The following is a 27,995-nucleotide window of genomic DNA, read 5'->3' on the forward strand; positions in this document are numbered from 1 at the left end:
ATGATCTACAGTTGGAACAATGTCTTTGAAATGCTAGGTCTGAGGTATATAGTCAAATGACAACCCATAAAGATACTGAAAGGAAATATACTGTTTTGACAATATACTACCAATGACTGTCAATGAAACTTATCAGTAAAGTATACAAACATCTTTTTACTTTTTTCTTCTTCAGTTATGATTGTTACTTTGAAATATATATAATAAAATTGTATGCCATCCACAGTGCTAGTACTCTAAAAAGGAATTTAAAAAAATTATAAAATCACCCCATACATGTATAGCATTCTTTTTGTATAATCTTTTGGAGTAGCCAATCTTTATATATATATATGGACACATTGGCACCACATGGCTTTAACCTGGAGGACAGTACAAACATTACTTACCTTCTGCAAATGAAGCCCCTCTGAGCATTCCATCCTCAAAGCTCTATAACTGCCACCTTGGTAACAGCATTTGTATGTTAGCAGCTGATGATGGCAGAAGCTGAAACATTTTGTTAATACAATAAAAACCTCTGTTTGGTTAATCACAATTACGTTCATATATTTTTAGGTGATTAACGGAATCCTTATAGGGATCCAGAGCAAGCGTGAGTGAAGTTCTGTTTGTTGCTTTCAAAACTGTCTGTCTATCTATCTATCTGTCTATAATAAATATCCCAGAGGTATTAAAATTGGCTACTACATTTTCACATTATATGGATATGACAGGATGATGGCATTCAATTCAGTTTATCACAATATATAGAGCTAACAACATACAGTTCATGTGATTTTATTTTAATGTAACAAAAATGGAACAAATATACTATCAACCCCTCCCCCCAACAAAGAAAAATATCAAAATAAAATTAAATGTTTCGTAACATGAACAAATAGTTTAGCAACATTTCACCTTCTGTTACATCTATTTTTCAAAAGATACATTAAAAATGTGTGTCTCAGACATTACTGTTAATTATACTCTGGTATAGAATCATAGCCCAGTTGTATACAACACACAGCTAGATTCACCTTTACTTATCCTTAGAAACATTTAACAGTCGCATTTATATGGGCTTTAAAATAAGAAATCCTCTTGCAGAGGCAGAAGTTAAAACCATTAGGGTGGCTGTAAAATTTCAACCTATTATGTAACAATTTTCAGCATAAATACGGATTAATTCTGAAAAAAGTATATTTTGTTTTTTAAAAGACAGCCATTTTAAATTCCTAAAAATATTATCTTGTCTGGAGAGTAACAGAATGTATGTGGTCTGGGCACAAAAGCCAAACAATTAAACAGAGTAATTTCACTTGCTCTATAAATATACAGATTAAAATGAAAATCCCGCTATGTCACCTAGGAACATAAATAACAAAAGTTCCGAGTTAGGAAAGTGAAGTCTTCCCCTCCTAAGTGGTGTGATCCTATTACCACACAGGACTAGCCTTGCAAGGGCAACTCTAGAAAAGCCTGGTGGATAGTACAATGTATCTGTTGCTTCTAGCATTGCATTGACACAAAACAGATGGGATTATGCCTTCATGAATGGGCCACACCTCTTTTGTGCATTCTTGTAAAACTGAATGTATGGTACAGATAGATTAGTTGTGTAGAATCAGTGTCACTAAGCTACATCAGTCACTTAGGCTCTGAAGTGCTACCCACTAGTGTTTGACATAAGGACAGTGCAAAAACATGTAAGACAAACTGCACAGTCTTAAGAACTATCTTGACAAGATACAGTATCCACAATCAGGTGTATTAAGATACAATTCCTATGATGGTCCTGGAAAACCTCCCATGTGCAGTTTATAAACAACCTAGATTTATTATGTATTCTTGACCACACTCACTAAAATGGTGTTATATGACCAACATGTTTTATTTCATGTTTTAAAAAAGTATGCTGGATACTATCATTTGTTTTTTAAAAATTACAAATCTCTTAACACCTTTCCTTCTTCCTCATCATCACTATCAGTCACATTGACTTGCTGTACACTAGAAGGAGTGGATGGGGTTGCTGTAAAAACATTCTCAAGGGCCCCAATGTCCAGCTGTGGCATAGGGTTTAAGTATTCTTCTTCAGTCTGACTGTGGCTGCTGTAATAGGATGTCCCTTCCAAGCTCTCGCAGCTACGGGAGTCTTCACTATGCGTATGCTCATCAGGATACTCTCTAAAAGGATAGTCTCTGTTCAGAGCAGAAAACATAGCCTCATGCTTTTGATACTGGTCTTCATAAAAGCCAAGACATTCAGGCATGGAGCTGGGGAAGTTTCCATAGCCAAACGGAGGACGGCTGTATGGACATGTGCTGCAGCAAGACAAAGATGAGTCACACCAAGTGTTTTACTATGAGATAGATTGCTATATTATAGCCTGTTTGTATTTCAATCTCAAAATCAGTTACCCTAATACAGGATTACCTCAGTCATGGGACACAGTCACAAATAGATCACAAGAATATGGCAGTGTGTCATAAAGTCAAACTGTATATCCATGGTATGCTATACAGAATAACTGATTTAGAAAAGACTAGAACAGGGGTGGGGAATCTGTGGCTTTCCAGATATTGTTGGGCTCCCATCTCCCATCAGCCTGTTAGCATGGCCAGTGGCTGAGATGATGGGAGCTGGAGACCAACATCTTCTGAAGGACCATATGTTCCCTTGCTCTACTCTAGAAGGTCATCTGGTCTGGCCCACCAACCAGTGGCAGGACCATTCAAGTACAAACATTCCTTATGCAGACCTATTTTTGTAATTAATGATCCAACTTTTGACCTATGCCACATCTCAAGCTGGCTCAAAACACACACACAATAATACAAATAAACCATCAATATAAAAGAGCAGTAAAATTGAAGTCTATGGTAAAATAAATATCTCAGCAGCATCCTCAATTTAACTAGAAGCTTTAAAAATTAATTAATTAAAAGTGATATACTGGCAAGCAGTGAATGGGGATTACAAAGCTCCCCAAGAAGAACATTACATTGTATGGATGCCACCACTGAGAAATATGGGTCACCACTCCATTCTTCATAACCATCAGCCTAGCTTCTGGAGACTGTGGCACATAGGGAAAAGGACTTCTAAGCTGATCTAAACATGGTCGAATATCAATTATGGCAGAACATGATGGCCAGATTGCTAAATGATATTGACAGCCATTAACATAATACTCTAGCTTTAAAAGTTCATCCATATATCCAGGTAAATTTGAAAGTGCTGTTTTTTAAAGTTGAAAATCTTAAATAGCTAGGGATTAGAGTATATAAATGACCCCTTCTGTCCACATCAACCTGCCCACCAACTGGATCCTAGATTACCAGCACAGATAATGATAGCCTGGTCACTTTCCCAGGAAGTGCTTAATCCATTCAAGTTTAATCTACTTCTTTCTAAATTTCTACACTAGCTAGTTACTTTCCATGCTCACATACTACCTTTGTGGAGAGCAGGAAAAAACGAGAAGGAATATTCATCCAAGGAGACAGAGAAGTAGTCAAGGATTGTTACTACTTTCAGGTGGGATTCAATTACATCCCAGCAAATTCAGGCTGTGCAATTAAAACTGATTTGGAGTTCTTGCAAACCCATTTTCCGCAAAAACAGGACTTCCTGTAATAAGGAAAGCGATGGAAAATGCTCTGGAAAGTGTGGGATAACACTTGATTGATGCAACCTTCATCCAGACGACTGCAAAATGTGTGACGTGCGCTATGTGTGCTTATTATTTTTCGGTCGTCCAAATGACGTCGCGCGGTGTCACACATTTTTGCGGGTTAAATCTGCTCCTTCCAATACCGGCAAAAATGCGATTTGCTGTTTGAAATCGGGAATTTCATTGGGACATTTTTTTTCATTGGGAAACAGCAAACAAAAAGGCAAAAAGTGAAGACTATTAGCTGACAAACCGGATATGGAAATGGTGGATAAGCCCCTTGTCTAATCACCACAAACAAATCAGGCCAATTGCTCATTAAGTAGCTGGTGGTGTCTAACTTCTCTGCAAACAAATTATGTTGAATACTCATTAAACAGGTCATCAGGAAGTAACCAAAGACACAAGAGAACCGGAATTAGAGGTTCTCCTAAGGAGGAAAGTGAGTTAAGAAGAAAAGTATGAACAACAGCATCAAGGTTGCAGATTGATTAGAGCAAGAATGACAAAGAAATCTTTATAAAGTGCTTTGGTCATTGCAAAGTTTGATGAGAATAGTTTCAATGAAATTAAATAGAGGATAAGTTTGAAAGCAAACAGAAGGAAGGACAGAGACAAGGGAAGAGTGTATATGGAAATTCATCTTGTCACTCTTTTCCTGGTAGAAGATTGCAAATCCTTTAGTGGTTGTCTGATCATATATGTGCACCTTTACTTCAGAATGCAAATAAATGGTTGCATTACCTTGATGGGAAATAATGAGGTCCAGGTAAAAAGTAAGGATGATGAAATGAAAATCGAGGAGGAGCTCCAAATAGCGTGGCTGGATGACCAATGGGAGCAGGCTGATAGACGTGTGGATGGGGGATGGGAGGAGCTGGAGGAATGGGTCCATTTCTAGAACAAGAAGAAACACCTGAGTACTCCTTAGGGGGCTGACTACTTGAGACACTGTATCTGGAATGTGTGGTGCTTGTATTATTTGGGTTCCTGCTGGCACTTTCAATAGAAATTTGGGTAGGTCTCTTCATAGAGCAATTTGTTCCTGAAGACACACGGTGAGCTTCTGTTGGTGACGGTGCAGCAAAACGCTGAGGCTGAAGCACTGGGCGAATTGGCAGGTTTGCAGTTGTGGCAGCCAGTGGTGTTGTGCTTCCTACATTTGGCTGGAACAGCGTGATAGGGCCTGGATGCTGAGCAGGAGCTGGCAGCTGGATAGTTGAAGGGGCTTCACCTTTGGAGAAGAGAAATTATTAGCCATGCAAGGAAGTCCCATTAACAGTATTTTACAAATATCACAATATGTGATTATTATACTCTGACAAAAATATAAAGAAAAAAATCCAAGTAATAGCATGTTATCAAGCATGACAGCTCCATTTTTCCTCCTTCTTTTGGGAATCTCCCTATCAACAACAGCAAAAAGCCTGTTTCTTGCTTCTCTTTAATACAGCATACACTTACTCCAGTTTCATATCCAAAGACACCTGTGGATCCTATTTTTATGAATCAGCAACATTAAGAATGACAGTCAATATTTAGATCAATCCATTTTTTCTAGTGTATTATCAGTATAAATCTCCTACAAATCTCCCTGCAATGAAGTCCAGTATGCAGTGCTACAAGGCAAAGACTTCTCAGGCACCTTTTGGCAAGTCTCTCAGTGCCTCATCTGTGTCAAAAGGGAGACTTTTATATAAAATCATGTCCCCAACATTTTGTCCTGCTCTCCCTTAACAATGTCAAATAACCAAGAAACGAACCCTCAAACACTGACAGGGATTGGACTGGTTTTTAATAGTTCCCATGGAGTTCTACAGGACAAAGAGTGGTGATATGGGACACAGATGAAAGAGGGCAAAACCTGATTCTCACTTCAGACACTGGGATCTCCAGGCATGGAGAACGGGATACAATGCTCCTCCTTTCCCTCCTGAAGTCAACTTCAGGGTGTGGGGGAGGGGCAATATGCTTCTGATGCAGCCTTAGAAAACTGGGACCTGGGCTCAAGAGGGAAGGAGGAAATCCAGGATCTGAAAGAGCTTTGGTGTGGTAGTGATGATGAAGGGTCCTTACCTCTTCCTCGACACTTTTAGCCTATGTTCATTTCAAGAGGAAATGGGACAAGGCTAGACTTATGGCAAGTAAACCTCCCCCTGCCCCTTGCTCTCTGAATTCAATGAGGTGGACGGGCAGGAAGGAAGGAAATGAAACTCTGTTCCTCCCCTCATCAAACTTCACAGTCCATTTACTAGAAAGAATATTGCCCAACTTTGTTCTGAGGATGATTTAAATAAATAAAGCATTCTGTACTTTACAAATCAAATTTGGAAATGCAATAATTAAGCAATCACAAACAGATAGCCACATCTTATAATCTCATTTAACTTATGCAAAGCCTTTGCTGATGAATTTTAGATTTTCTTGGCAGCTACTTCATTTGGTTGCTACTTCAAATATTCCTACATAATCATACTCTCAACAAGTATATAGACATTGGGTTTTTGTAGTTCCTATCATATAAAGAACTCACATAAACTATTGGAATGAACTCACAGACTGGGTGTCCAATGCTGTTCTGTACGCTGGGTATGACCACAGAGTAGGTAGGTGATCGGAAAGGGTAAATGGTAGTTGGATTTGTAGTAATAATATTCTGAGATGTCCCAGTAAAGACAGTGGAGGCTGTCATTGGGCTTGTAGCAATGATATTCTGAGTAGTGCCAGAGAATACAGTGGAGACTGTCAAGGGGAACCGCTTCCTTTTGCCAGGTCGTGGTTGGTAAACCCAACCTGTGGGAATATAAAAAAGTATGCTCACTGAAATATGTTGTGTTATTTTCTTTGAAATATACATCCTAAGAAGAGCCTGCTGGATCAGGCTAATGGTCCATTTAGTCCAACACCCTGTTCTTACGGTGGGCAACCAGATGCCTCTGGGAAGCCTGAAGCAGGACCTGAGCATAAACAGCCCTCTCCCCTCTTGTGATACCCAGTAACTGCTGATCAGAGATATACTGCCTCCAACGGTATGAACGTCTAATCCTCCTTTAAAGCCACCCAAGTTGGTGGTCATCCCTACCTCTTGTAGGAGCGAATTCCATGGTTAAATTTCACAGTGCTAAAAACTGATAAATGTAATACAAAGTAAGGTAATGCTGAAACTTCTTTTAGTAGATTTGGAAAGCTAGGATAAAATCATATAAATATGAAGATTCTGGGTTGTATCCATCAAAGTTGTTGCATTCGTGCAAGGACTTCATGCACAAGAGCTTCCCCTCCCTCTCCTCTCTCCCACCCCGTGTGCCCCCCAGTCCCTTCTGGATTTCCCCCCAACCCTCTGGAGCAGATTTGGAGGGGGGGCATGTGGAGAGGAGGGGAATTTATGTTGCACAAGTGGAAGTCTTTGCACAAATGGAATGACTTTGTTGGATACATACATACCATTCATTGCAAATTAAATTGTGTTTAGAAACGCTTGTAAGCCCTCAGAAAAATAAGACTTTGTCATGCAACATCTCTTTTTCTCTCCATGGATATTGGTCCCATCAGTGTCCTACACCCTATTTTTGCATAATTCTGTATACTGGCCAAATTGTCCAACTTTACTGTGTCTAATAAGCTATTACTACTTCTGTTAATACAGGTTTGTGTCTAATTAAATTCTCATGTTATTATATCAAATAATATCTGCATCATTCAAGCTATAATCTTATTTCCACTTATCAAGAGTAAGCCTTACTGAACTCAGTGAGACTTACTTCTGAGTAGAGATGTTTAGGACCACTTTGTCCTAAACATTTTTGTGTCAAACTTGCATAATTTGGCATTGCATTTTTAAAAAATGTATGTAAAATTAGATTTCTGGGCACCATTACATTATCTGATAGTTATATAGTTGGAAAGGGTAATTCCAGATCAAGAAAACTAAGGAAGAATATATATTTAGGAAGGGAAATGCCAGCAAAAATAACCTGTGTTTTAGTATGGGAGAACATGTTTGTTGAAATGTGTTTTCATTAAGTACCAGCTGTGTATGATTGCACCAATGTACTTGACTGTGTTACAACTGAAATACCTATAGATGCTACCTGTAGGTAAGCCATTCTTAGTCTCACCCAGGTTTATGCCATGCAACAGCTTTGTTCACCAATGCTGTATCATATGTGATAGTGCTTGACCATAGTACTGTTGACATGATTTTCTGGCCTGGCTATCAATATTAGATACCAACCATGTGTAGTTCTTATAATAAAACAAACTGTTTAATTACTATTATGTCAGTATTCGTGCAGTAGCATTTTTCCTGGTGAAGAGCTGGAAGCAGCTGAAAATGTCTTGGGTCGCTTATCATTTGCTATACTAAATCTGCTCTTGTACTCGGTTTTACATGCTTAAATAATTTTAAGATTTTCTTTCCAGGAGTTATGGTGTAGATACGCACATGTGCTACATTCATGCATCCAATAAACTCATTGAGTACATTTCCTTTAGGCAGTCCCTTCCATGGAACTTCCAAATTGATTTTTAAAATAGTGGGAAGAGAGGGAATGAGAGAAAGTGGGGGTGACAAAAGTGGCTGTTTTAAGGAAAACTACCTCATGATTCATGCATGCTAGTTCCCCCCCTTCAAGTATTGTCTTTGTCAAATGATTACACTTGAACAACACCTTTCTATTCATGAACCTGTTTCTGCATAACACAAAGTGTTGCATAAAGACCATCAGATGCCGAGACAAGATTAAATAAATATCAATTTTATACCAGGAAATTCTTCTCTGTGTTTTTCTTTAATCTTCTGAGCTTCATCATAATAGGGTTTCTTTTGCTCTTCTGTAAGTTTGTTCCATTCCAATCCAAGCTGAACACTTATCTCTGCATTATTGGCAGCAGGGTTAGCTTTGGCTAAGGCTGGCCGGTGAATTCTTGCCCACACCATAAATGCATTCATAGGACGTTTGACATGACCATCTCTATCTTTGCTAAATGGAGTATCTGGTATCCCTACAAGAAAGAAAGAAAGATTGATGTACCATACAAAGTTTGTACTTAAAAATAACGACCTTACTAACAATGCTGTGCTCATTACTTTCAGTTCAAACTGTAGAAATAAAGATTAGAATCCAAATAACCTTGAAACTACTGTCTTTACCCTAAAGGAGCTTTTAATTTATTTTCCTTATTTTCCGAATACCCTTGAAACTAGTGTCTTCAGCCCAAAGGTTTTGACTTATTTTCCTTATTTTTATTTATTTATTTATAAGTTGCCTTTCTGGTTCATGTCTGCTCAAGGCAACAAACAGCAATTTCTCAAAGAAAAACAATACTAGAAACACTATTTATTGTAACACGAAACTTCAAAATCCAAAAATCCAAAACTACAGCACTAAAAGAATAACTCTCTCTCATACCACATGGCAAACTGCATTTGAAATTGTGTAGTTTCACAATCAATTCGGGATGTGGCAGAGTCAGCAAGCATAAATCTCTTTGAACCTAACTAGACAAGATGCTAGAGATCAGTGATCAGATGTCTAGTCTCTTTAAATCGGGGCAGGGATCATTTCAGACTGTGGGGCAAACTCCCTTCCGGACAACCTCCTGGGGGCCATATGCCAGTGGTGAGTGAGGCCAAAGGAAGAAGTGGGTGAAACAAGTAATGGGTGGAACAATCAATGTAAATTTTATCTTTGTACAATCCCTTCCTATCCTCCCATCCAAGCAAACCAGAAGCATTATCAGAGTTCACAGACATATTTCAGCCAGGCAAAAACATTCAAAAAGTGTGTGAAGTAGGGATATCGAGGGGTGTGATCTGTGGAGAACACTGAGAGCCAGAGAGAGAGGCCTGGAGGTCTACATTTGGCCCCTGGGCCTGAGGTTCTCCACTCCTGCTTTAAACCATTTAAAAAACAAGCAATCTCCCTCCATTGGTTCAGGACTGCAACATTACGGGAGGGAGACAACTTTCTTCACCCCACTTTTTCCTGTGTAAATTGCCCGCAAAAGCTGCTATATGCCCCATTAAGAGTGCAATACTAAATATGCTTATATAGAAATAAGTCCCACTGTATTTGGGAGCTTAATTTCATAGTAAGTGCATTTATGATCACACCCTAAATTTTCCCTAATGGAGATCTACACTTTTTTAAAAATCTTGTCCAGTTTGGCCCTGTCCATGTTTTAAATTTTCATACTAATCACAGATGATTGTACTTGAGACCATACTGGATGTTATTTTGTTTGCTTATTTTTCAAAAAAATATTTATCAGCAAAATCTCCATCATTATTATGAGTGTAATAAAGCCATGCATATTGCCAAGACCACTAGGGATGAAGTGTCTTTGTATATAGAAAAACAATGCATATCTCATGTGGTCTCTACCAGTGAGGGCCAAGCCACTTGATAACTGGATGGAGGGGAAGGATTTTATCCATAATGCGACTGTACCCTCCAAAACACAATTTTATTCTGTACCCTCCAAAACACAATTTTATTCTATACCCTCCCCGCAAAGGAGTAAAACTGACCCATTAACTCTACCCATTTATAAAGCCTATCCGCATAGCCCAATTCTAAATTGCTGCTTGATCACATTAATGATGGATTACTGGGAACTCTGCTCCCAATTCTTGTATTTAAAGTCCAGGGACAGTGCCATAGGGTGATGGCTGAAATCTGTATACACTTACCTGAGTAAATGTCTTAGGATTGGGTTATTAGGCTGCAATCCTGTAAACATGTACTATGGAGTAAATCACACTGAATTAATTGGCTTGGATTCTGAGTTGTACTTCCATTCACAGAAGGAATTCCACTCCAATGAAGGCTCTCACTGGTGGAAAGGGAGGTAATCTTCATCAGTTTCCACTCAACCATGCAGTACCCAGTGCTACCTCACATGGAATCCTGGGGTGTCCCACAACCCTCTGGAACACATTTTAGAACGTATAGGGGGAAATGGTGAAACTCTCCTCCTTGCTTTCCTCCAGTGGGAGTATTCAAATTAGGATCCATATCAATGAAATTTACTTTTGCACTGATGTGAACAGAATTATGCCAATGCGTCTTTGTTAAAGGAAATACTGGACACTTATGGGGTGATATTCAGTGCTAGTCCTACTCAGACCAGACCCATTAAAGTCAATGGACATGACTTAGTTTCATTAATTTCAATGGGTCTACTCTATGTAGGACTTAGCTGAATACAACCCATGGTGTCTGTAACACTTGTTTTACTTACAAATAAACAAGCGGAACATGTGGAAAAACAGGCTCTTATAGCAGGCAGGAAATATTATTGATGCTATTTTTCCTGGTAAATTGTATATTGTTTTCATTTACATTTTTTTTATTTTGAGCGCAATCCTATGCATGTCTACTCAGACAAGTCCCACTGAGTTCAACAAAACATTTCCAAGTAAGCATGTATAAGATGCATCTTTTAAGTCATCCTCAAGATGCCCTGGGATGGAAGGGCAGGATAGAAATATCTGTATATAAGTTATGTGATCCTGCATGAGATTCCCAATGAGATCAACTGCCCGGATCCCTGCTAAACTTGCTCAAAAACTCCCTACACTGTCTTAACTCTCTGGCTCTAAGTTGAAACTAGCCACAAACTGTTTCTCCGTTCTTCCCCTTAGTTCTGGTCTGTTTTACATTCCAAAGGGAGTGGAAATTTCTAGACTATCAAGGAAAACTATGTTTACTCTTAATTTGCCTTGTATTTTTGTAGGTGATTATTCTGTGTAATATTTATGTTGATTCTAAAGAGTGCTCCATTTAGTTAATTGTGTTTTATAGAATGTAAAAATTCTGATATGTATATATTAATTTAATATGTTTTAATCTATGTTGTAGACTGGAGGTATACAAATTGTATAAATAAATAACTAAATCCCCAGTACTAGGGAATATTTTTTGACAACCTATCCATTGCTTATCCAATGAAACCATAGTACTAGGCCCATTCATGCTAATCAAGGCAGAAAGACTTATAAAAACATATACAGATACGTTATAAAAACTTATACAGATGCTTTAGAATGTTGGCACTAACTTATCCACATCATTTAATCACTACTTGGAAATATCTTATTTGTTAAGTGGAAGGAGCATTCTGGAGACATGGAGAGGGAAGGACTGAGATGGCCTGGGATCTGTTTCATCCCAAGCTAGTTTCACTGTCCAATCTGCATCTGATCGTTGTACCAGCTCCAGGCTGGCACAACAATCAACCTGTGCCCCCCCCCGTGAGCTTTACCTACTTTGAATGGGTAAATGTGGGTCATCAAGACACAGACATTATATATTATCAATAAATGTTACTAATGAAACCAATATGAAAAATGATTTAATCCTACATTGTGCCAGAGATCTTGGGATTGTGATAGACAGCTCACTGAAAGCAATGCCTAGGTCCTTGCGCATGCAAAGCATGCTCTGCCATCAAGCTACGACTCTTCCTCTTACATTCTTCTGCGTAACTGCAGGATGACTGACAATTCAAGTGTGTTTCCTCCTCTAATGAACATCTGGGTCTGACAATTCTCAGGAAAAACCAGACTAAAGTTTGGGTAAGAATTTGACTCAAGATGTTTGATCACTGGATCTTTAATGATGAGTGTAAGAGGCAGTATTACCTCTTTTAAAGTGAATGTTATTGCAATATATTCTAAAAGGTTTATCAAGTCATGTTCAAGTAACTATTTTAAGTATACTGATGCCCTGTTTATGAAATTCATTTGGGGTTCAAGTAGTAGAACAGGATTTGGTAGGAGCAACTTACTACACCTTCAGATTCTTGGTCATGTAATAATATGACATTACAATGTAAAAAGGGGTTTTAAATAAGTTTTACCCCATATTTAAGTCCCCCTAAAAAGGCTCTTAAGACAGCAGCTCATACTACCAACAGGTGCTGTGCAGTTCTAAGCATGTTAACTTAGAATCCATTAATTTCAATTGGCTTTACTTCTTACATTTATTTATGATTGCACTTTTAATAAAATCATCTAGTTCCTAAGTCATTTTATCTCTGCTTTAACAGATATGTATTAAAAACACAAGATTTTTTCGTTCTTGTTGTTATATGCCTTCAAGTCGATTACGACTTATAGCGACCCTATGAATCAGCGACATCCAGTAGCATCTGTTATAAACCACCCTGTTCTGATCTTCTAAGTTCAGGTCTGTGGCTTCCTTTATGGAATCAATCCATCTCGTTTGGTCTTCCTCTTTTTCTACTCCCTTCTGTTTTTCCCAGCATTATTGTCTTTTCTAGTGAATCATGTCTTCTCATTATGTGTCCAAAGTATGATAACCTCAGTTTCATCATTTCTAGTGATAGTTACCACAAGTTATTTTAGAAGGTCCTAAACTTAACTTATTTATCTGAATTTATACTTAATGCATTTTTTCAAAGTAAATGCATTTAGGATTAGAATGTAAGATCAGAGCATATTACAGCTCCTACTACTCTGTGAGAAACAGTATGGGTTATATTCAGTGTAGCACTTAGTTGTTGCTTCTATGAGCACAAGAGTTTCTCTTTGTGCAACAGAGCATTATTTCCCCCCAGTCCGTTCTGGAGTTTTCCCAACCCTCTGGGGCAGTTTTGGGGATAGTGTGGCATGCACATGGTAAGAGGAGAAGGGTGAAAAGTCCATTGTGCTAGTGCTAATCCTTGCATTACTGCTATTATTTAGTTGAACACCTCTCTTCATATCCACTACAAAGGACAATTCTCTAATCAGAACTCAAGGAATGCAGCTTAGAAATGGTGAGATCGAAATTTAAAGTCACTCAGTACTGCAATCCTGTACACTCTTACTAGGGAATAAATCTCACTGAAAGTACTGCAGACGTGCACAGGATTGCCCGGCAAGCTTTTTTGTGAGATCTAAACTTGGCAAGCCTAAAATTCCCCAAGCCTCTCTGTGTGACCTTGTAAAGTCACTCAAATGATAATTCTGAAGCCTAGTAGTTCAAAATAATTTCTACTGATTTCACTAAGGTTACACTAGCTAGACAGAAAATTGAGGGTTTCATCTTCCACAGTGATTTGTAAGGCTCTTTAATCAGCAACCAGGCCAAATCCAGTTTATATGCATGTAACAGTTTCAAATTGCATATTCAAGACTGTATTATTGAGATGCTTTCAAATATTATTTTTTGTATTTTATTGTTGTATTTTATGTGAACCGCCTTGAAAAAACTATTCTCGAAACGTCTTTCAGAAATGCATTAAATAAATGTTTACTATGAACTTGCCTATCTGGGCTGTTTGTCTCCTTCTCACTTGCACTAAAAGGAAACAAACCATGATCTCTGACTTAGTGTTACATCCAGGGATCGTGGTTTGTTTGACTTTGGCAAACATCAGTAAGCCAAGAATCTTGGATACGGATCATGGTTTGTTGGAAATGAAGTTTCTGAACCCTACTCCAATCACTGCTCCCTTTATGATGAGTTCGCAAGGCTGGTTACTTCCCTCCCCCTTGAAAAGAACATAGACCTGAAAGAGGAAATTGGAAGAGTGACCTCTTTTCCACTTCCTCTTTATCTCTATTTGCATGTCAAGACTCACGTTGGCATACAAGCTGCTGATTAGAGCCTTGAAAAGCACATGAAGTTGAAAGAAGTAGGAAAAGTGTTGTGTGTCCTACTTCCTATTTCAACTCTATGTGCTTTTCAAGACTCAGATCAGCCTCTGAGCAGCTGAATGGAAAGTGGAGCAATCAAGAAGGTAGGAGGAAAGGTGGCTGGACAGGAGGAAAAGGGGAGCGAGCTGGAAGACTAAGGAAAATGGAGCAGCTAGAAGAAATGGGTGCAACAGGAATCAGGAAAGAGGTACAGTGTGTACATGTGCATACTGATTCCAATAAAATGGATCCTCTTGAAATTGCAGAATTTTTCACAGGTCCCTCCACAACCAGTATCTGATCAAAGATCACATTTGTCTCCATTGACTGAACCATAACAATCATGAAGTTGATGCTTTTCAAAGATGCCGTGACACATGGATCCTAGGCACAGATCTTTATTGATCTTCATAATCATAGGTCACTTGTGTCCACAGATGTGTTCTGTAATATGCTGTTTTTATCATTCTATGTACAAATCAGGAGAATCTGTGCCATTAATGAATGTTTTTGCGGTACTGGAAGCACCAGATCTATTCTGTGATTTTTTTACTATGTACTGTACCACTATAAGCTTTAACTAGATATTTTGGGAGGGATCCCACGTACATCACAAAAATTCAAGATCAGTTTTAATTCTACTGTATCTTTTACCAGACCTCTTGGAAAAGCAAAGCATCTCTATGTGTACTTTCTGATTATTATGGGGAGGGGGGATGACTGGGGGGGGGAACAACTAGAGGTTGTGCTGCCTATGATAGTCTCTCAAAATACCTGTGCCCACAGGTTAAAAAGGGTTGGTAATACCTAGGTTATTGTGTATAGTCTCAGCCAAGTCTTCTTCAGTATGGTAGTGAATAAAATAGTGGATGCTTGTGCACTGCCCTGGGCTCCTTGAAAGAGCGGCAAAACAAAAATGTAATAAACTAAATAAAGCCTAACAGATTTATTGTGGCATAAACATATGAACTGATGAAGCAGACTCTAGCCGATGAATGCTGATGCCACAATAAATGTTTGTCTTTAATGTACCATAACATTCCTTGCTGTTATTTTCTTACATGGTTTGAGGACCACCATTAATGTCTGTGCTCCAATTACAGTGTATAAAAAAAGAGAGTAATGGCAAGTTTCCACAACAGGAAGCTCCAGCAAAGGTTTTTTAAAAGCTGTAGATGGGACTTTGTGCAACTGATCATCTTCATAACCTTTTGTTTGATGCTTGCAACAGCCACGAAGCCATACAGTAGGGGCCCGCTTTGTGGTGTTCCACTAATATGGCTGCTTTCAATTAGAGTAAGGCCCCACTCATACGGTGCTTGTTCTGCTTTTACAGTGTTTTTCGGGCATCGGGCACCATTCTATTGAATGAGTTCCGCTTTTCAGCGGGTTTTGCTTCTAGGCGGGGGTCTAGAATGTAACCCACCGTATGAGTAGGGCCCTACTGTACAGTGAACTGTTAAGTGCATAAACTTTTGTGGAGATCTTCTTTTTGACCCTTTACATTTAAATAAATGTTCAAAATAAACAATAGTGCAGATGAATGTGTGGGAACAGTTATTTCCCAGTATTTACTTGTATAGAAAATAACAACAAAAGCGCAACATGGTAAAATCTGACTCTATTCCTATCTAATACCTGCATCTGAGGGTAGCACTGTGAGAGGCACATCTTTAGTTTCAATTTTCACTGAAGGCTCCAGCAAGGACTGCATTTTAAGGGGTACTTGTGCCACTGGCATTTTAGTCACTCTTATAAGCTCAGATGTAGGTGGTCCCTGAAACTGGATCCTAGTCCCAGGAGGGACTGGATGGAGCGTTAGGGGAATCTTCAGTTCTTGAGAATGCTGTGTCTCAACAGGCTGAGACAAACCAGCATCTTTGCCAATATGAGTTGGGCCGTTGGAGGATGGGTGAGGCTTGGATGCCACCTCTTCCCTCCCCTTGCAGCCTTCCTCTAGAGGCTCCACCAGTTCCGTTTTGATGGCCCCTTCTTTTGCAGTCCCCAAGGCTTTGGCATCACAGTTTTCTTTCACCTTCACCTCTTTCTTGATCTCCTCTGGCTCTTCTGCTTTCCCCACTTTAATTTCCCCTCCTCCTTTTACACTGCCGCTCCCCTCCTCCTTCCCTCCCCGACGATGTGCAGACGCTTTGTGCTCCCCTCTCTTCTTCTTGTTGGTGCCGCCTGTCAGGAGCAGCTGGTTCTCCTGCTCCTGCTCCTCTGCTTTCACTTGCAGCACCTTCTGCTGATCATTTTTCTCCCGCTCCGCCTCCTCCAGCTTTTTGCAGTCCCCAGGTTCCAACGCAATGACCGGCTGCGGCAGCTGCCTGGGAAGGCAAGCCTGGCCTTCCAAAAGGTGCTGCTGCTGCTCTTTACAGGAGATCCCTTCCCCAGGCTGTGGAGCTTTCTGTTCCCAGCGCAAGACATTTTGCTTGGGGGACAAGGGGTGCAGCAGATGGTGCTGCGGCCCCTGCTTAGAGGGAAAGAACATCAGCTGCGAGTCCCTGGCCCCCTGTCCTGGCAGAGGGTGCAGGAGAAGGTGGTCCATTCGGGGAGTGCCCTGCCAAGCCGTGGGGTGCAGGAAGCGGTGCTGCTCTCGGGGGGTTTCCTCCTGCGCCCCTTTTTCCATGCTGTAGCCCGCCCCTGGGAGTGGGATTGTTGCGGGATTGTGAGCTCAGCCCCCTCCCTCTGTTACCGCCCGTTTGTTTCCTGCGGTTGGTTTGCAAACGTTCTTAGCTCCCCCTTCCCCTCGGTGCACGCGCCGTGCTAGACCCCGCCCTCTGCCTCGCGCCACCCGGGCACCGGGAAGAAGTGGCAATTGCGGGGCTCCACGTGCCTCGCACTTTTCCCTCCTCGGGCCTGTTTCCCGGAGGTCGCCATGGTTACCCCGGGAGCCACGCAACAATGCCAAAGCCATAGAAACCCCGGGAAGAACTTGTGCGCCTTTCCCGTGCAGGCGGCGCTTGTTTGAAACGGTTTCGTTTTGCGTAGCTCTCGCGCCCATTTGCCATCGATTCTAATTGGTTTCCTTGATGCAGCTTCTAACGTTCCCTTTTCCTAACAGCAACAACAAAAAGCTGCCCTTCTTTCGGTTTATGTGTTTGCGGCGAATTGCTCGATAAGGAGCTCGTGGCTCGCTTGCAGCGCTAACTGGTTTCCTCCCTTTCCTTTTCTACTCAATGCCAGCGGGGGTGGTGCGGAGAAGCTAAACCCTCTTTGAGACCACGATGAGCTTACGACTTAAAGGAATGTGACTTCGTTATCAGCGTACTCCGAAGCCTGGAGCGAGGCGTGTACACTTAGTTGTGGGAAGGGAGGGTGTGCACAAGAGGGACCGAGCTTAATTAGAGCGCCCTGAAGACCTTAGCCCAGGAAGCCCAGGTGATTGACACGGCAGGGATTCAACAACACTGCCTGCTGGTTTTAAAGGAACCACCGCTAAGCACGTACACGAGCCTTCCCTAACCAGGTGCCCTCCAGATGTTGTTGAACTACACCTCTCATCAGCCCTAGCCATCTAGGGGGCACCTGGTTGGGAAAGGATGGCATACACGCATGAGTGCCTCTTCTCTCCCCATTAAACAACCCACAACAGCCTACGCACATCTGGGATGAGCAGCTTCGAGATTAGAGGGCGTAGCTTTCAGTCTCGGTGCGTTCTGCATTTATCCTATCGCCTCCGCTCTGGGACCAGGTGTCCCTTTTGCGCCCAGCATTGAGAGATGAGAAGCGGCTACGCGGTTATGGGAGCTGCAATCCCGAAAGTCTTTGCGGTATCATAGAGACGGGGTGCTAGAGGAGCCCTTTTCCGGTGTGATATAGCGCTGCTTCCGCTAATGTTAGCACGGTATGGGTTAGGGCGCGTTCTTTCTGTTGCAAGCTTAGGTCTTCGCGCAAGGTTGAGCTGCGGTCGCGTCGCCATGGCAAAGAGCAAGTTTGAATACGTGAGGGATTTCGAAGAGGACGCTACATGTTTACCCAACTGCTGGGTCGCGGTCAGGTTGGACGGCCGTGGCTTCCACCGGTAAGCCCTGCTTCAGCCATTGGAGGCAGTGGGTACTTCTTAACGAGTTTGGTTGCCACTGGCGACGGCTCAGCTAATGGGAGTGGGGGGGAGTGAGAGGTAATTTAAGATTACGAGTTTCGATTAATCTAAATGAATCGATTATAAGATTTCATCATAACTGGCGCTTAGTACTGACAGGCTTGATCCAGGGATGGCAACTGGTCCAGAGGCAAATTGGGAGGAGGGAGCACAATAGCTTTGGTTAAGGAGATGATCCACGCCACAAGACTGCATTTGTCATCTTCAGAAGACAAGCACCGTGTCATAGTACAGAGACCACTGTATTTTGGGGGCCACAGTCTCTAAAAGTTATCAATCTGAAGTACAATAAAACCAGGAAACAAACATTTGCTGAAGCTCTAGAACTGCAGAAGGTCTTCTGGTTTTTAGAATTTCTTTGTTGGGAGTGTGTGTATGCATTTAATGTGCTGATTCCCATAAACGGTATTAACTTGTGAAATCTTCACTTAATATTTTTCTTTTATATTGTGCCTATGAATACAGATATTGTTTCATGTATTTTGCTATGTAATAATTCAATATGGTTTTCATTGTACCTTGTGTATACTATTATAAACCACTTTGAGATCTTTCTGGTAGTAAGTGGTCTATAAATTGTGGTAATAATAATAAACAACATCTCAAGCCAATGTGATTGGTAGGAGCCTTCCTTTGTTGGTAGGCCACATACCTCTAATCGGTGTTATTACGAGTGTTTGAAAAGCTGTAATTCTCCTGCCACTTCGACATAATGTAAAAAAGAATGGAAATTTTTCATCTGTAAGAAAACATCTGCCTATCTTGTGAGTTACAGTTACAGCTTAGTAGTGCCTTAGTGGAAACAGTTAATTTTTTTAGCAGATTTGTCTTATGCTTGGCAGGCACAAATGTGATGAAGCTAGAAACATGCAGTTTTAATAGCTTTTCAAAATTAACATTAAAAAATGAAGCATAATAGCATCCAAATAAGATCCAGTCAAAAAAATACAAATAAGTCATAATATGTTAAACATGTTGAGAACCACTTTGACAAACATAGTTTTTAAATATTTTTCCTTTTTTGAAGCTTTGCTGAGCAGCATGGTTTTAAGAAGCCTAATGATGATCGTGCTCTTCACTTGATGAACAAGTGTGCCCAGATAGTTATGCAAGAATTGGAGGATATTGTCATAGCTTATGGACAAAGTGATGAATACAGCTTTGTTTTCAAAAAGAAAAGCAACTGGTTTAAGAGAAGAGCAAGGTAACTAGTTTTAGAGCTTATTTCTGTCCCCATCCTAAAATACTGTTTTGCATATGCACTCTTCATATTGGTTTGCAATATAACTAGTTTGTTTATATTTTATTGTATAGATAATATATTCATATTGATAAGTTATTGGCAACTTTGCTGTTTTAGTCTCTATTTCTGTGCTTTGCCCTTGGGGCTGGCCGTGCTGACAATCAATCATAGTAATTTTTATTTGGTAGAAATTGTCAGCTTTTTAATTGGTGCTGTGAACCATAAGCCTTGAAAAGCCATAAATAACTGAGTAAAGGCAAAGACTGGTTGGTAATTCTGGAGACTTCTTTTGCTTCAAATTAATTCAAATTAATTTTGGTCTGGGAGGCTATAAAGATTTTAAAGCTGTTGTATGTGTACAACATGTGTTACCTTTCATGGGTTTGATCATTACCTCTTGATTGATTGATATGCCGCCCTTCCTCCCAGCAGGAGCCTAGGGCGGCTACTACATTTTTATGTAGTAATACTTGCAGAAACAAACTAACAAAAGGGGGAAAATGAGTGGGGAACGATGAGGAATTCATCTTGCAGGGTAGGAAGGCCACGAACATGTGTATATATTATATATATATTTCTGTTAGCCAGTTTTCATATGCTTGGGATTCTCTTGACCTTCTGGACTACGAGAATGTAGGAGCAAGCAATAGAGATTTGTAACAATTGTGAAACATCAACCCAGTTTACATGTTATGGTATGCCATACTTAATGGTTTGCTGCAAGCATATATTTTTGATCTGTTCCATTTCGTCCCCCTAGTGCTGGGAGGAAACAAATCACAATCTCTGTGGTTTAGTGTTGCATCTGAACCAGGGATCATGGTTTCTTTTCTTCCCAACCAAATCATGAAGTGTAGCCAAGGTTTGTTCTTGGCTTACTAATCATGGTTTGTTGGAGCAAAACAAACTATGTTCCATCGTTCAGATGTAATGCTTAGCCAGGGATTGGGATTTGTTTTCTCTGTGCACAAGTGGACAGGGAGATGGAGCCCTCTTAGGTGTGATCATGGCAAACAATTAACCATGGCTTTCCATCAAGGCTGTGGAGTCGGTAGTCAAACCTTCGACTCCGACTTCTCTATTTTTCTACTGTCCGACTCCGACTCCACCCAAAATTGCTTCCAACTCCATAGCCCTGGAAAGGGCTGTAAATGTCTTTTTTAAGTTGGAAGCTCTCGTAGGAGCATTTTTATCGCTGCCGGAATATGCGCTGATCTTGGCATCACAGCATTTGTCTTCATCTGGGTCCTGTGTCATACACTGACACACAAAATGTTTTCCATCTTGAGTTATGGTGAAATGCTCAACTACAGCTGACTTCATGGGAAGCTTCTTTGACATTTTGAATTTATATTTTAAAAAATGTGCCAATCAAAATTTATTTTGGAGTCGGAGTCGGTACATTTCTTCCGACTCCACCCAAAATTGCTTCCGACTCCACAGCCCTGCTTTCCATGATGTGTGAACAGAGCCATTGAATCAGTGATGCATTCTTGGATTACATGGACTACTTAGTGTTGTGGTAATGACGGTATTAACTTTTTCCCCATTTTATTTTCTGTTTACAAGTAAGTTCATGTCTCATGTGGTCTCCCAGTTTGCCTCCAGCTACGTTTTCTTTTGGAAGGATTACTTTAAGGACCAGCCTCTTTTGTATCCACCAGGATTTGATGGACGTGTTGTGTTGTATCCTAGTGACCAGAATCTAAAGGACTATCTCAGTTGGCGGCAAGCGGATTGTAAGCATCGCTTACTTGCATGAGAAACCTCCACAGTCAGGTTTTTGCATGGAATTCAGTGTAGCTCTGTGTCTCTTGTTCTGCCAGTGCAAGGGTGTCTCCTTGTGCAACTAAATGTTCTCCTCCCCCTGCATCTCCTTAAATCTCTTCTAGGGGTTCCCCCAACCCTTCAGAGCAAATTTGGGGAGGGTGCGGGGCATGCATGGAGGGAGGAGGAGAGGAAGTCCCATTACACAAGTGGAAATCCTTGCACTGACAGAATACAGTAGTTGAATACTGCCCTTTGTTTTAATTTTTGGATTAAAACATGGATTTATCATTATTGGTCAGTACTATCATAAATGTAGTTACAGAGCGGTACCCTTCAACTGGGGTATTCCAAGTCTTTACCCATGGCTTTAACTCTTAAAGTTATGTAAAAGGTTAATAACTTGGGTAGGATCCTATATTATCCCAGGATGGGAAGGCAGCCCTTCCTGTCCTCTTTCACTGCTCCTACCCCACTACATCTTCACAAGAAATGCAAACATATTATATTCAATTGTGCAGTAAGATGTGAACCCGGCCCACAGACTTCCAAAGAAAGGGGATCCCAGAGAATGCAGTAATTATCGAACTATTGCCTTAATATCCCGTGCAAGTAAAGTAATGCTCAAGATTCTACAACAAAGGCTATTACCATATATGGAGCGAGAAGTGCCAGACATCCAAGCTGGATTTAGAAAGGGAAGAGGCACCAGAGATCATATCGCAAACATACATTGGATAATGGAACGGACCAAGGAATTTCAGAAGAAAATCACCCTGTGCTTTATAGACTACAGCAAAGCTTTTGACTGTGTAGATCATGAAAAACTATGGAATGCTTTAAAAGAAATGGGGGTGCCACAGTATCTGATTGTCCTGATGCGCCACCTATACTCTGGACAAGAGGATACTGTAAGGACAGAATATGGAGAAACCGATTGGTTCCCAGTTGGAAAGGGTGTGAGACGGGGGTGTATTTTATCACCCTATTTATTTAATCTATACGCAGAACATATACGGAAAGCGGGATTGGACCAAGATGAAGGAGGCGTGAAAATTGGAGGGAGAAACATCAATAATTTAAGATATGCAGACAATACCATACTACTAGCAGAAACCAGTAATGATTTGAAATGAATGCTGATGAAAGTTAAAGAGGAAAGCACAAAAGCAGGACTACAGCTGAACGTCAAAAAAACTAAAGTAATGATAATAGATTTATGTAACTTTACAGTTGACAATGAGGACATTGAACTTGTCAAGGATTATCAATACCTCGGCACAGTCATTAACCAAAATGGAGACAATAGTCAAGAAATCAGAAGAAGGCTAGGACTGGGGAGGGCAGATATGAGAGAACTAGAAAAGGTCCTCAAATGCAAAGATGTATCACTGAACACTAAAGTCAGGTTCAGAGCTTGGAAAAGTTACTTTTTTGAACTACAACTCCCATCAGCCCAATCCAGTGGCCATGCTGGTTGGGGCTGATGGGAGTTGTAGTTCAAAAAAGTAACTTTTCCAAGCTCTGGTCAGGATCATTCAGACCATGGTATTCCCGATTTCTGTGTATGGATGAGAAAGTTGGACAGTGAAAAAAGTGGATAAGAGAAAAATCAACTCATTTGAAATGCAGTGTTGGAGGAGAGGTTTGAGCATACCATGGACTGCGAAAAAGACAAATAATTGGGTGTTAGAACAGATTAAACCAGAACTATCATTAGAAGCTAAAATGATGAAACTGAGGTTATCATACTTTGGACACATCATGAGGATACATGATTCACTAGAAAAGACACTGATGCTGGGAAAAACAGCAGGGAGTAGAAAAAGACGAAGGCCAAACGAGAGATGGATTGATTCCATAAAGGAAGCCACAGACCTGAACTTACAAGATCTGAACAGGGTGGTTCATGACAGATGCTCTTGGAGGTCGCTGATTCATAGGGTCGCCATAAGTTGTAATCGACTTGAAGGCACATAACAACAGCAACGTGAACCCTGCTGCTGTCTTCAGTAGTCCAGTCAGTGACTGTAAAAAGTTCTGATAAGACGAACAATAAAGGCAAGCCATGATGTCCTTCATTTCCCCCTGCTGTATGTAGCAATTTACTTGGTTGTTTGCCGCTCCCCTGCCCCCGTTATCTGGTTACTGGATTAAGTAGTTTTACCCTGGAATGGATAGCTGTGGTTTCTCATTAACTGGATGTGTTCTACTATATGAATTTGGAGTGAGGGTGGACTGCATAGCATAAAGTTTTATCTATTTTGAAAACAGGGTTTTTTGGTAGGGTAATAATATAAAAATGCTAATTAATATAATACTGAATCAAAATAATGAACTAAGATTAAAACTCATACTATTATTTGCTACGACTCCTAAAAACTAGTCTTTGAATAACTGCTGCTGTGGATGTAAGCTTGTTCAAAGCACTTGCCAGTCTACTCTGATTTTCATTTATTTCATTTCTTATTCCTGCAGGCCACGTAAATAATCTCTACAATACAGTATTTTGGACTCTTGTGCAGAGAGGTGGCTTGACACCTGCACAAGCGCAAAAGCAACTACAGGTATGAATGTCTTCTTTGAAGAGCCAGCATCATATGCAGTCATTGAAACTACTTCACAGGTTAGATCTCTTTTACCATATCCAGTAGCTTCCTCTTCACCTCTTAGGGCTGTCAGCTTTAGAATATTTAGAAGCTAAAAAAGTAAGTGAAGGTGCTGTAAACATAAAACTAAGTCCACAGAAAAGACTGAAATGTTGATCCCCGTAGGTTTTTGTTATAGGCTACAGATTGCACTTAAGAAGTTACTTATTTTTCAAAATACCTAGATTATCTTGATTAATTTGTGGCTGCCAATATTAGAGGTGTGCACTGACCACAAGATTCAGTTTGCACACTGACTTGGCACTTTGGGGGAAAAAGCTTGCTACAGTCCAAAGTGCTTCGGAGTGTGTCCAACCTGGCTCGAGGTTTGATTCTGAATCCACTTCAGGAAAAACAAGGTTGCCCCCCCCTTATTGGGATATGAAAAAACATCTATTTTTTCCCATTAGACTACACTCCAGCCACACAAGTTTCTAGATATATACACATCCTTCTCCATCCAGGCAAGCAAGAGGCATTATCACAGTTCAAGGACACATTGCAGCCAGGCAAAAACACTTGAGGCATGGAGCAGGGCCCATGGGGGGCAGCCTGGGAAAAAGGGAAGCGGCTGAGGAGGAGGTATAGGCAGGACGACCACACTAGAAAACATGACATAGCCATTCATCTGTGTCGTGAAAGCAGCAAACCAGCCAGAAATGTATTTAGAAGAACCCAAGCAACTTAAAACTGTGATCTTTTAACCATGGTTAGGAAATTGGAAGTGCTCCTCTGTGTGTGCTTTTCACCCGCCTCTTATAGTTAAAAGTAGGCTTGCAAGCTCTGGATTGAGCTAACTGTGATAATCAGCGTTGCATGTTGTGAACCATGATTAATTCTGAAAAGAGAATGGACAGGGTAATTTTGTGTATGATGGGAGAGGGAGAGGAAGGTAGCCCATGAACCTAAGATGGGACGTTAGTGCTCTTCCAGTCCTCTAAACTTGATTAGGCTATCGAGTAGTGTTAAGTCTCAACTGGCCCAATACAGTTGAGTGTGCTTTGGGTGTGCTTGTAAAGTTGAAGCGGAGAACCTTAGGCTTGAAGGCCAAATGTGGCTCTTGGGATTCTCCCCAGTGGTCATTCCATCTAGCTAGATGTGCTTCACATGCTTCTTGAGTGGTTTTGCTTGGCTGGATGTGTCTTTGAACCCTGAGAATGCCTTTTGTTTCTCTGGATGGAGGATGGAGAGGGATATGTGTAGAAACTTGCCTACTGTACAAAAGTAAAATTCACATTTGTTGCTCCACCCACTTGGACCTGTGGCCCTATCCTCTACTGGCCTCTGGCTTTCGGAAACTTGTCCAGAAGGTAAAGCAGCCTTGAGGTGCAAAGTGTTCCCTACCCCTACTAGAGATCAGGGAGCTCCGGATGATTCAAGCAAGTGAGATACTTTGGAAGGAGGGAAAACAGTCCTTTGCAGCCCAGTCCTAAATATATTTCCCAGAAGTAAATCCTGTTGAGCTGAATGCTGCTTACTTCCTAGTCAATGTTTTAAAATATATTTAAATATAAGTATATCCCACTTTTCTTTGTGCTATGTTCTAAGGGGGCTAGCAGTCAGCTTTTTTAAAATCCCAAAACAAAAACATTAAAATCAATAAAAATCACAACAAAATTAATGAGAACAAACACAGATATCAGTATGAATATAACACAAAACTGTCAAAGTTTAAAAGCCAGATGGAACAAATAAGGCTTAGCTGATTGTCTAAATGCAAACAGAAAGGGGGAATGGTAGATTGTGTATGCAATGGACTTCTTCCTGTCTCTAAATTCAGTACTCAGATTTTGATGTAGAATAAAACCCATTCTGTTCATGTGAAACTACTGCCTAGTCAATGTTTTCATGTGATTGTGCAGTAGTATTTTTATTTGAACTAAGTATGATTTTGTTGCTTTATCCTCAGGGAACTCTTGCAGGTGACAAGAATGAGATTTTATTTTCTCAGTTCAACATTAACTACAATAACGAACCCTTGATCTATAGAAAAGGAACTGTTCTAGTGTGGCAAAAGGTAAAATTTATTTTGACATGTACCCATTTGTGTGTAATGCATTTTACAAATAGTTACACAAATACCTTGTGGAAAGTAAATGTTTTTTGACAATTCCACATGTGCTGGGTTTCCAAGTGCATCTGCTTTTATAATCTTTCCACTGTTTAAAACATAAGACTAAATCATTCCTGTGATAACTCTCCTCCCCCTTAAATTTTAAGTAATGACATTTCAATTGGAACATCCCTGTCACTGGAAGATCAGAACTGATCTAGTGGTGAATCTGATTGAGGGTTGGCTGGATGCTGCAATTAAAAAAAAATTAAACTTGAATTGCCTGCTAGCCTTCAAATACTTCAGTTCTAAGATTCTACAACCATTTGTCACTTGTGTTCATAGGCAGATCAAATCATTAAGAAAAAAATTAAAATTCCAGAGGAAACGGAAGAGAAGGAAGTTGAAGTGATCCGGCCAAGGACTACAACAGTTCCTTTTCACTGTGATATCATTGGGGATCACTTTTGGGACCAGTATCCTGAAATCCTAGCTGATGATAGCTGACTGTTACCATCTGGACACGTGTGAAATACTCCATACGGTTTATTCTTGCAAGGACCACATCCCAGGAACAGGGATAGATGACTGGCACAGAACGGATATTACTGTACCTTAACCATTGCCGTACCCATATCACCAGAGGGTACAGACAAAAGAACTCTTCTTAAAAAGCCATTTAGTGCTTGTATTCATTTTTATAACTTCATAGATATGTAGGTTTCCCCGTCATAATTATGAGGTGCCCTACAAAAATATCATTGTCATGTTGACAAACTTTTTACTGGAAAAGGAATGCGTTTAATTTAGACTATGGCCCTCAAAGGCACTCTACTGGTAGAAGTCTCATGAGATTTTGAGCTGCCCATTTATAACTCTGAAAGCATTTAAACTCCTGCTTCAAATTAAGTTCTATCATCAGGGAGCCAAGTTACAAATTATCCTAGTTGCTAATGTCTCTGGATTATATGAGTGATAAACAAAATACCCTGGCAAATGACTGAAACTAATTAGGAAGTCTTCTCTCAAGTGTAAATTAGTTCTGGCTTTTTTGAGAGCTATGGAAACATAATTTCCCTCTGTAAATGTATGTTTATTGTTTAGACTCTCTCCTTGCTGCTTTACGGATTATTAGAGAAGGTCTCAGGTGACCAGACTGGAATAATAAAGTTATGAATAAGGGGGTATCACAACAGGGTATGTTGTTAGGTCATGCTCTCAATTTTCTGCTGCCTCGGAAACTATCCAGTTCCTGCTGTTCAGGATTGTGGCAATCAACTTACTGAAAGTTCTTTACTATTTAAAAAGAGTTTGTGCTGTGCTTCTGCATTCCTCGTGCGAGACTTGTGAAGTAATGAGACCTTTTCCAAGAAAAAAAAAGATGAACCAACATGAAAAAACTCTGAGGCTTTCTCTGACCAGGCACAGAATGGACTGCAACACAGGCTGGAAGATAATGATGACAAAGTTTTTGTGTGGAATATTTTCTTCATGTCACTGCATCTTCATCCTCTGCCTTTTCCCCATTATTTTTTTTAGGAGGCAAGATGCCTTGGAACAAGAGGCATCTTATTAAAGCCTTTTCAAAAAAGATATGACAGTAATAAAACCATTTATCTAATGTGGCTATCTGCATCAATGTAGTTAGGATAACCATTAAAAAAAATCCAAGCAATGTGTATTTAAGTGATGACCGTAATCTTAAGAATAAAGTTTTGCATTGATTGATGGCCTGATTCTCTTGAATAGTTCAGACATAAGTCTTAGCAACGCTGAACATAATAGATATATTTGTTGTAAAATTTGTACCATTCTTTCCCTTAAATTATGCTTAAGGTAGCTAACAAATAAAAGTAAAATACAAAATGGAAT

The 27,995-nt window shown here is 40.3% G+C and overlaps 2 protein-coding genes across 4 annotated transcripts; one reads left to right on the top strand and one right to left on the bottom strand.

Moving 5' to 3' along the window:
* Window positions 1–828: 828 nt before the first annotated feature.
* SOX30 (SRY-box transcription factor 30) lies at window positions 829–18,314 on the bottom strand. 2 transcript variants are annotated; one of them, XM_061617491.1, is made up of 5 exons: window positions 17,912–18,314; window positions 8,424–8,663; window positions 6,216–6,452; window positions 4,404–4,893; window positions 829–2,307 (listed from the first exon to the last, which is right to left on the bottom strand). In XM_061617491.1, the coding sequence occupies exons 1-5, from the start codon at window positions 17,970–17,972 to the stop codon at window positions 1,926–1,928; spliced, it is 1,410 nt and encodes a 469-aa protein (XP_061473475.1). In that variant the 5' UTR covers window positions 17,973–18,314; the 3' UTR covers window positions 829–1,925. The 2 variants fall into 2 exon arrangements, with proteins under 2 accessions (XP_061473475.1, XP_061473474.1); XM_061617490.1 differs by having other exon boundaries at window positions 15,946–18,314.
* Window positions 17,965–27,994, top strand: THG1L (tRNA-histidine guanylyltransferase 1 like). Of its 2 annotated transcripts, XM_061617492.1 has the most exons (6): window positions 17,965–18,331; window positions 19,440–19,616; window positions 21,225–21,394; window positions 23,901–23,989; window positions 25,980–26,087; window positions 26,469–27,994. In XM_061617492.1, exons 1-6 carry the CDS (start codon window positions 18,144–18,146, stop codon window positions 26,628–26,630), a joined length of 894 nt encoding a protein of 297 aa, XP_061473476.1. In that variant the 5' UTR covers window positions 17,965–18,143; the 3' UTR covers window positions 26,631–27,994. The 2 variants fall into 2 exon arrangements, with proteins under 2 accessions (XP_061473476.1, XP_061473477.1); XM_061617493.1 differs by lacking the exon at window positions 17,965–18,331 and having other exon boundaries at window positions 19,460–19,616; window positions 21,320–21,394.
* Window position 27,995: the final 1 nt, after the last annotated feature.

The sequence above is a fragment of the Rhineura floridana genome, chromosome 3 (assembly GCF_030035675.1).
Source record: "Rhineura floridana isolate rRhiFlo1 chromosome 3, rRhiFlo1.hap2, whole genome shotgun sequence".
NCBI classification, from domain to species: domain Eukaryota; kingdom Metazoa; phylum Chordata; class Lepidosauria; order Squamata; family Rhineuridae; genus Rhineura; species Rhineura floridana.

Coding starts and splice junctions, on each gene's coding strand:
- SOX30 (XM_061617490.1), bottom strand. CDS start 16,936: ATGGAAAAAGGGGCGCAGGAGGAAACCCCCCGAGAGCAGCACCGCTTC. Junction 8,664..15,945: donor AGTGCTACCCTCAGATGCAG/GTATTAGATAGG, acceptor TCTTTCTTGTAG/GGATACCAGATACTCCATTT. Junction 6,453..8,423: donor ACACAGAGAAGAATTTCCTG/GTATAAAATTGA, acceptor ATATTCCCACAG/GTTGGGTTTACCAACCACGA.
- THG1L (XM_061617492.1), top strand. CDS start 18,144: ATGTTAGCACGGTATGGGTTAGGGCGCGTTCTTTCTGTTGCAAGCTTA. Junction 18,332..19,439: donor GACGGCCGTGGCTTCCACCG/GTAAGCCCTGCT, acceptor CCTTTTTTGAAG/CTTTGCTGAGCAGCATGGTT. Junction 26,088..26,468: donor CTGTTCTAGTGTGGCAAAAG/GTAAAATTTATT, acceptor TTGTGTTCATAG/GCAGATCAAATCATTAAGAA.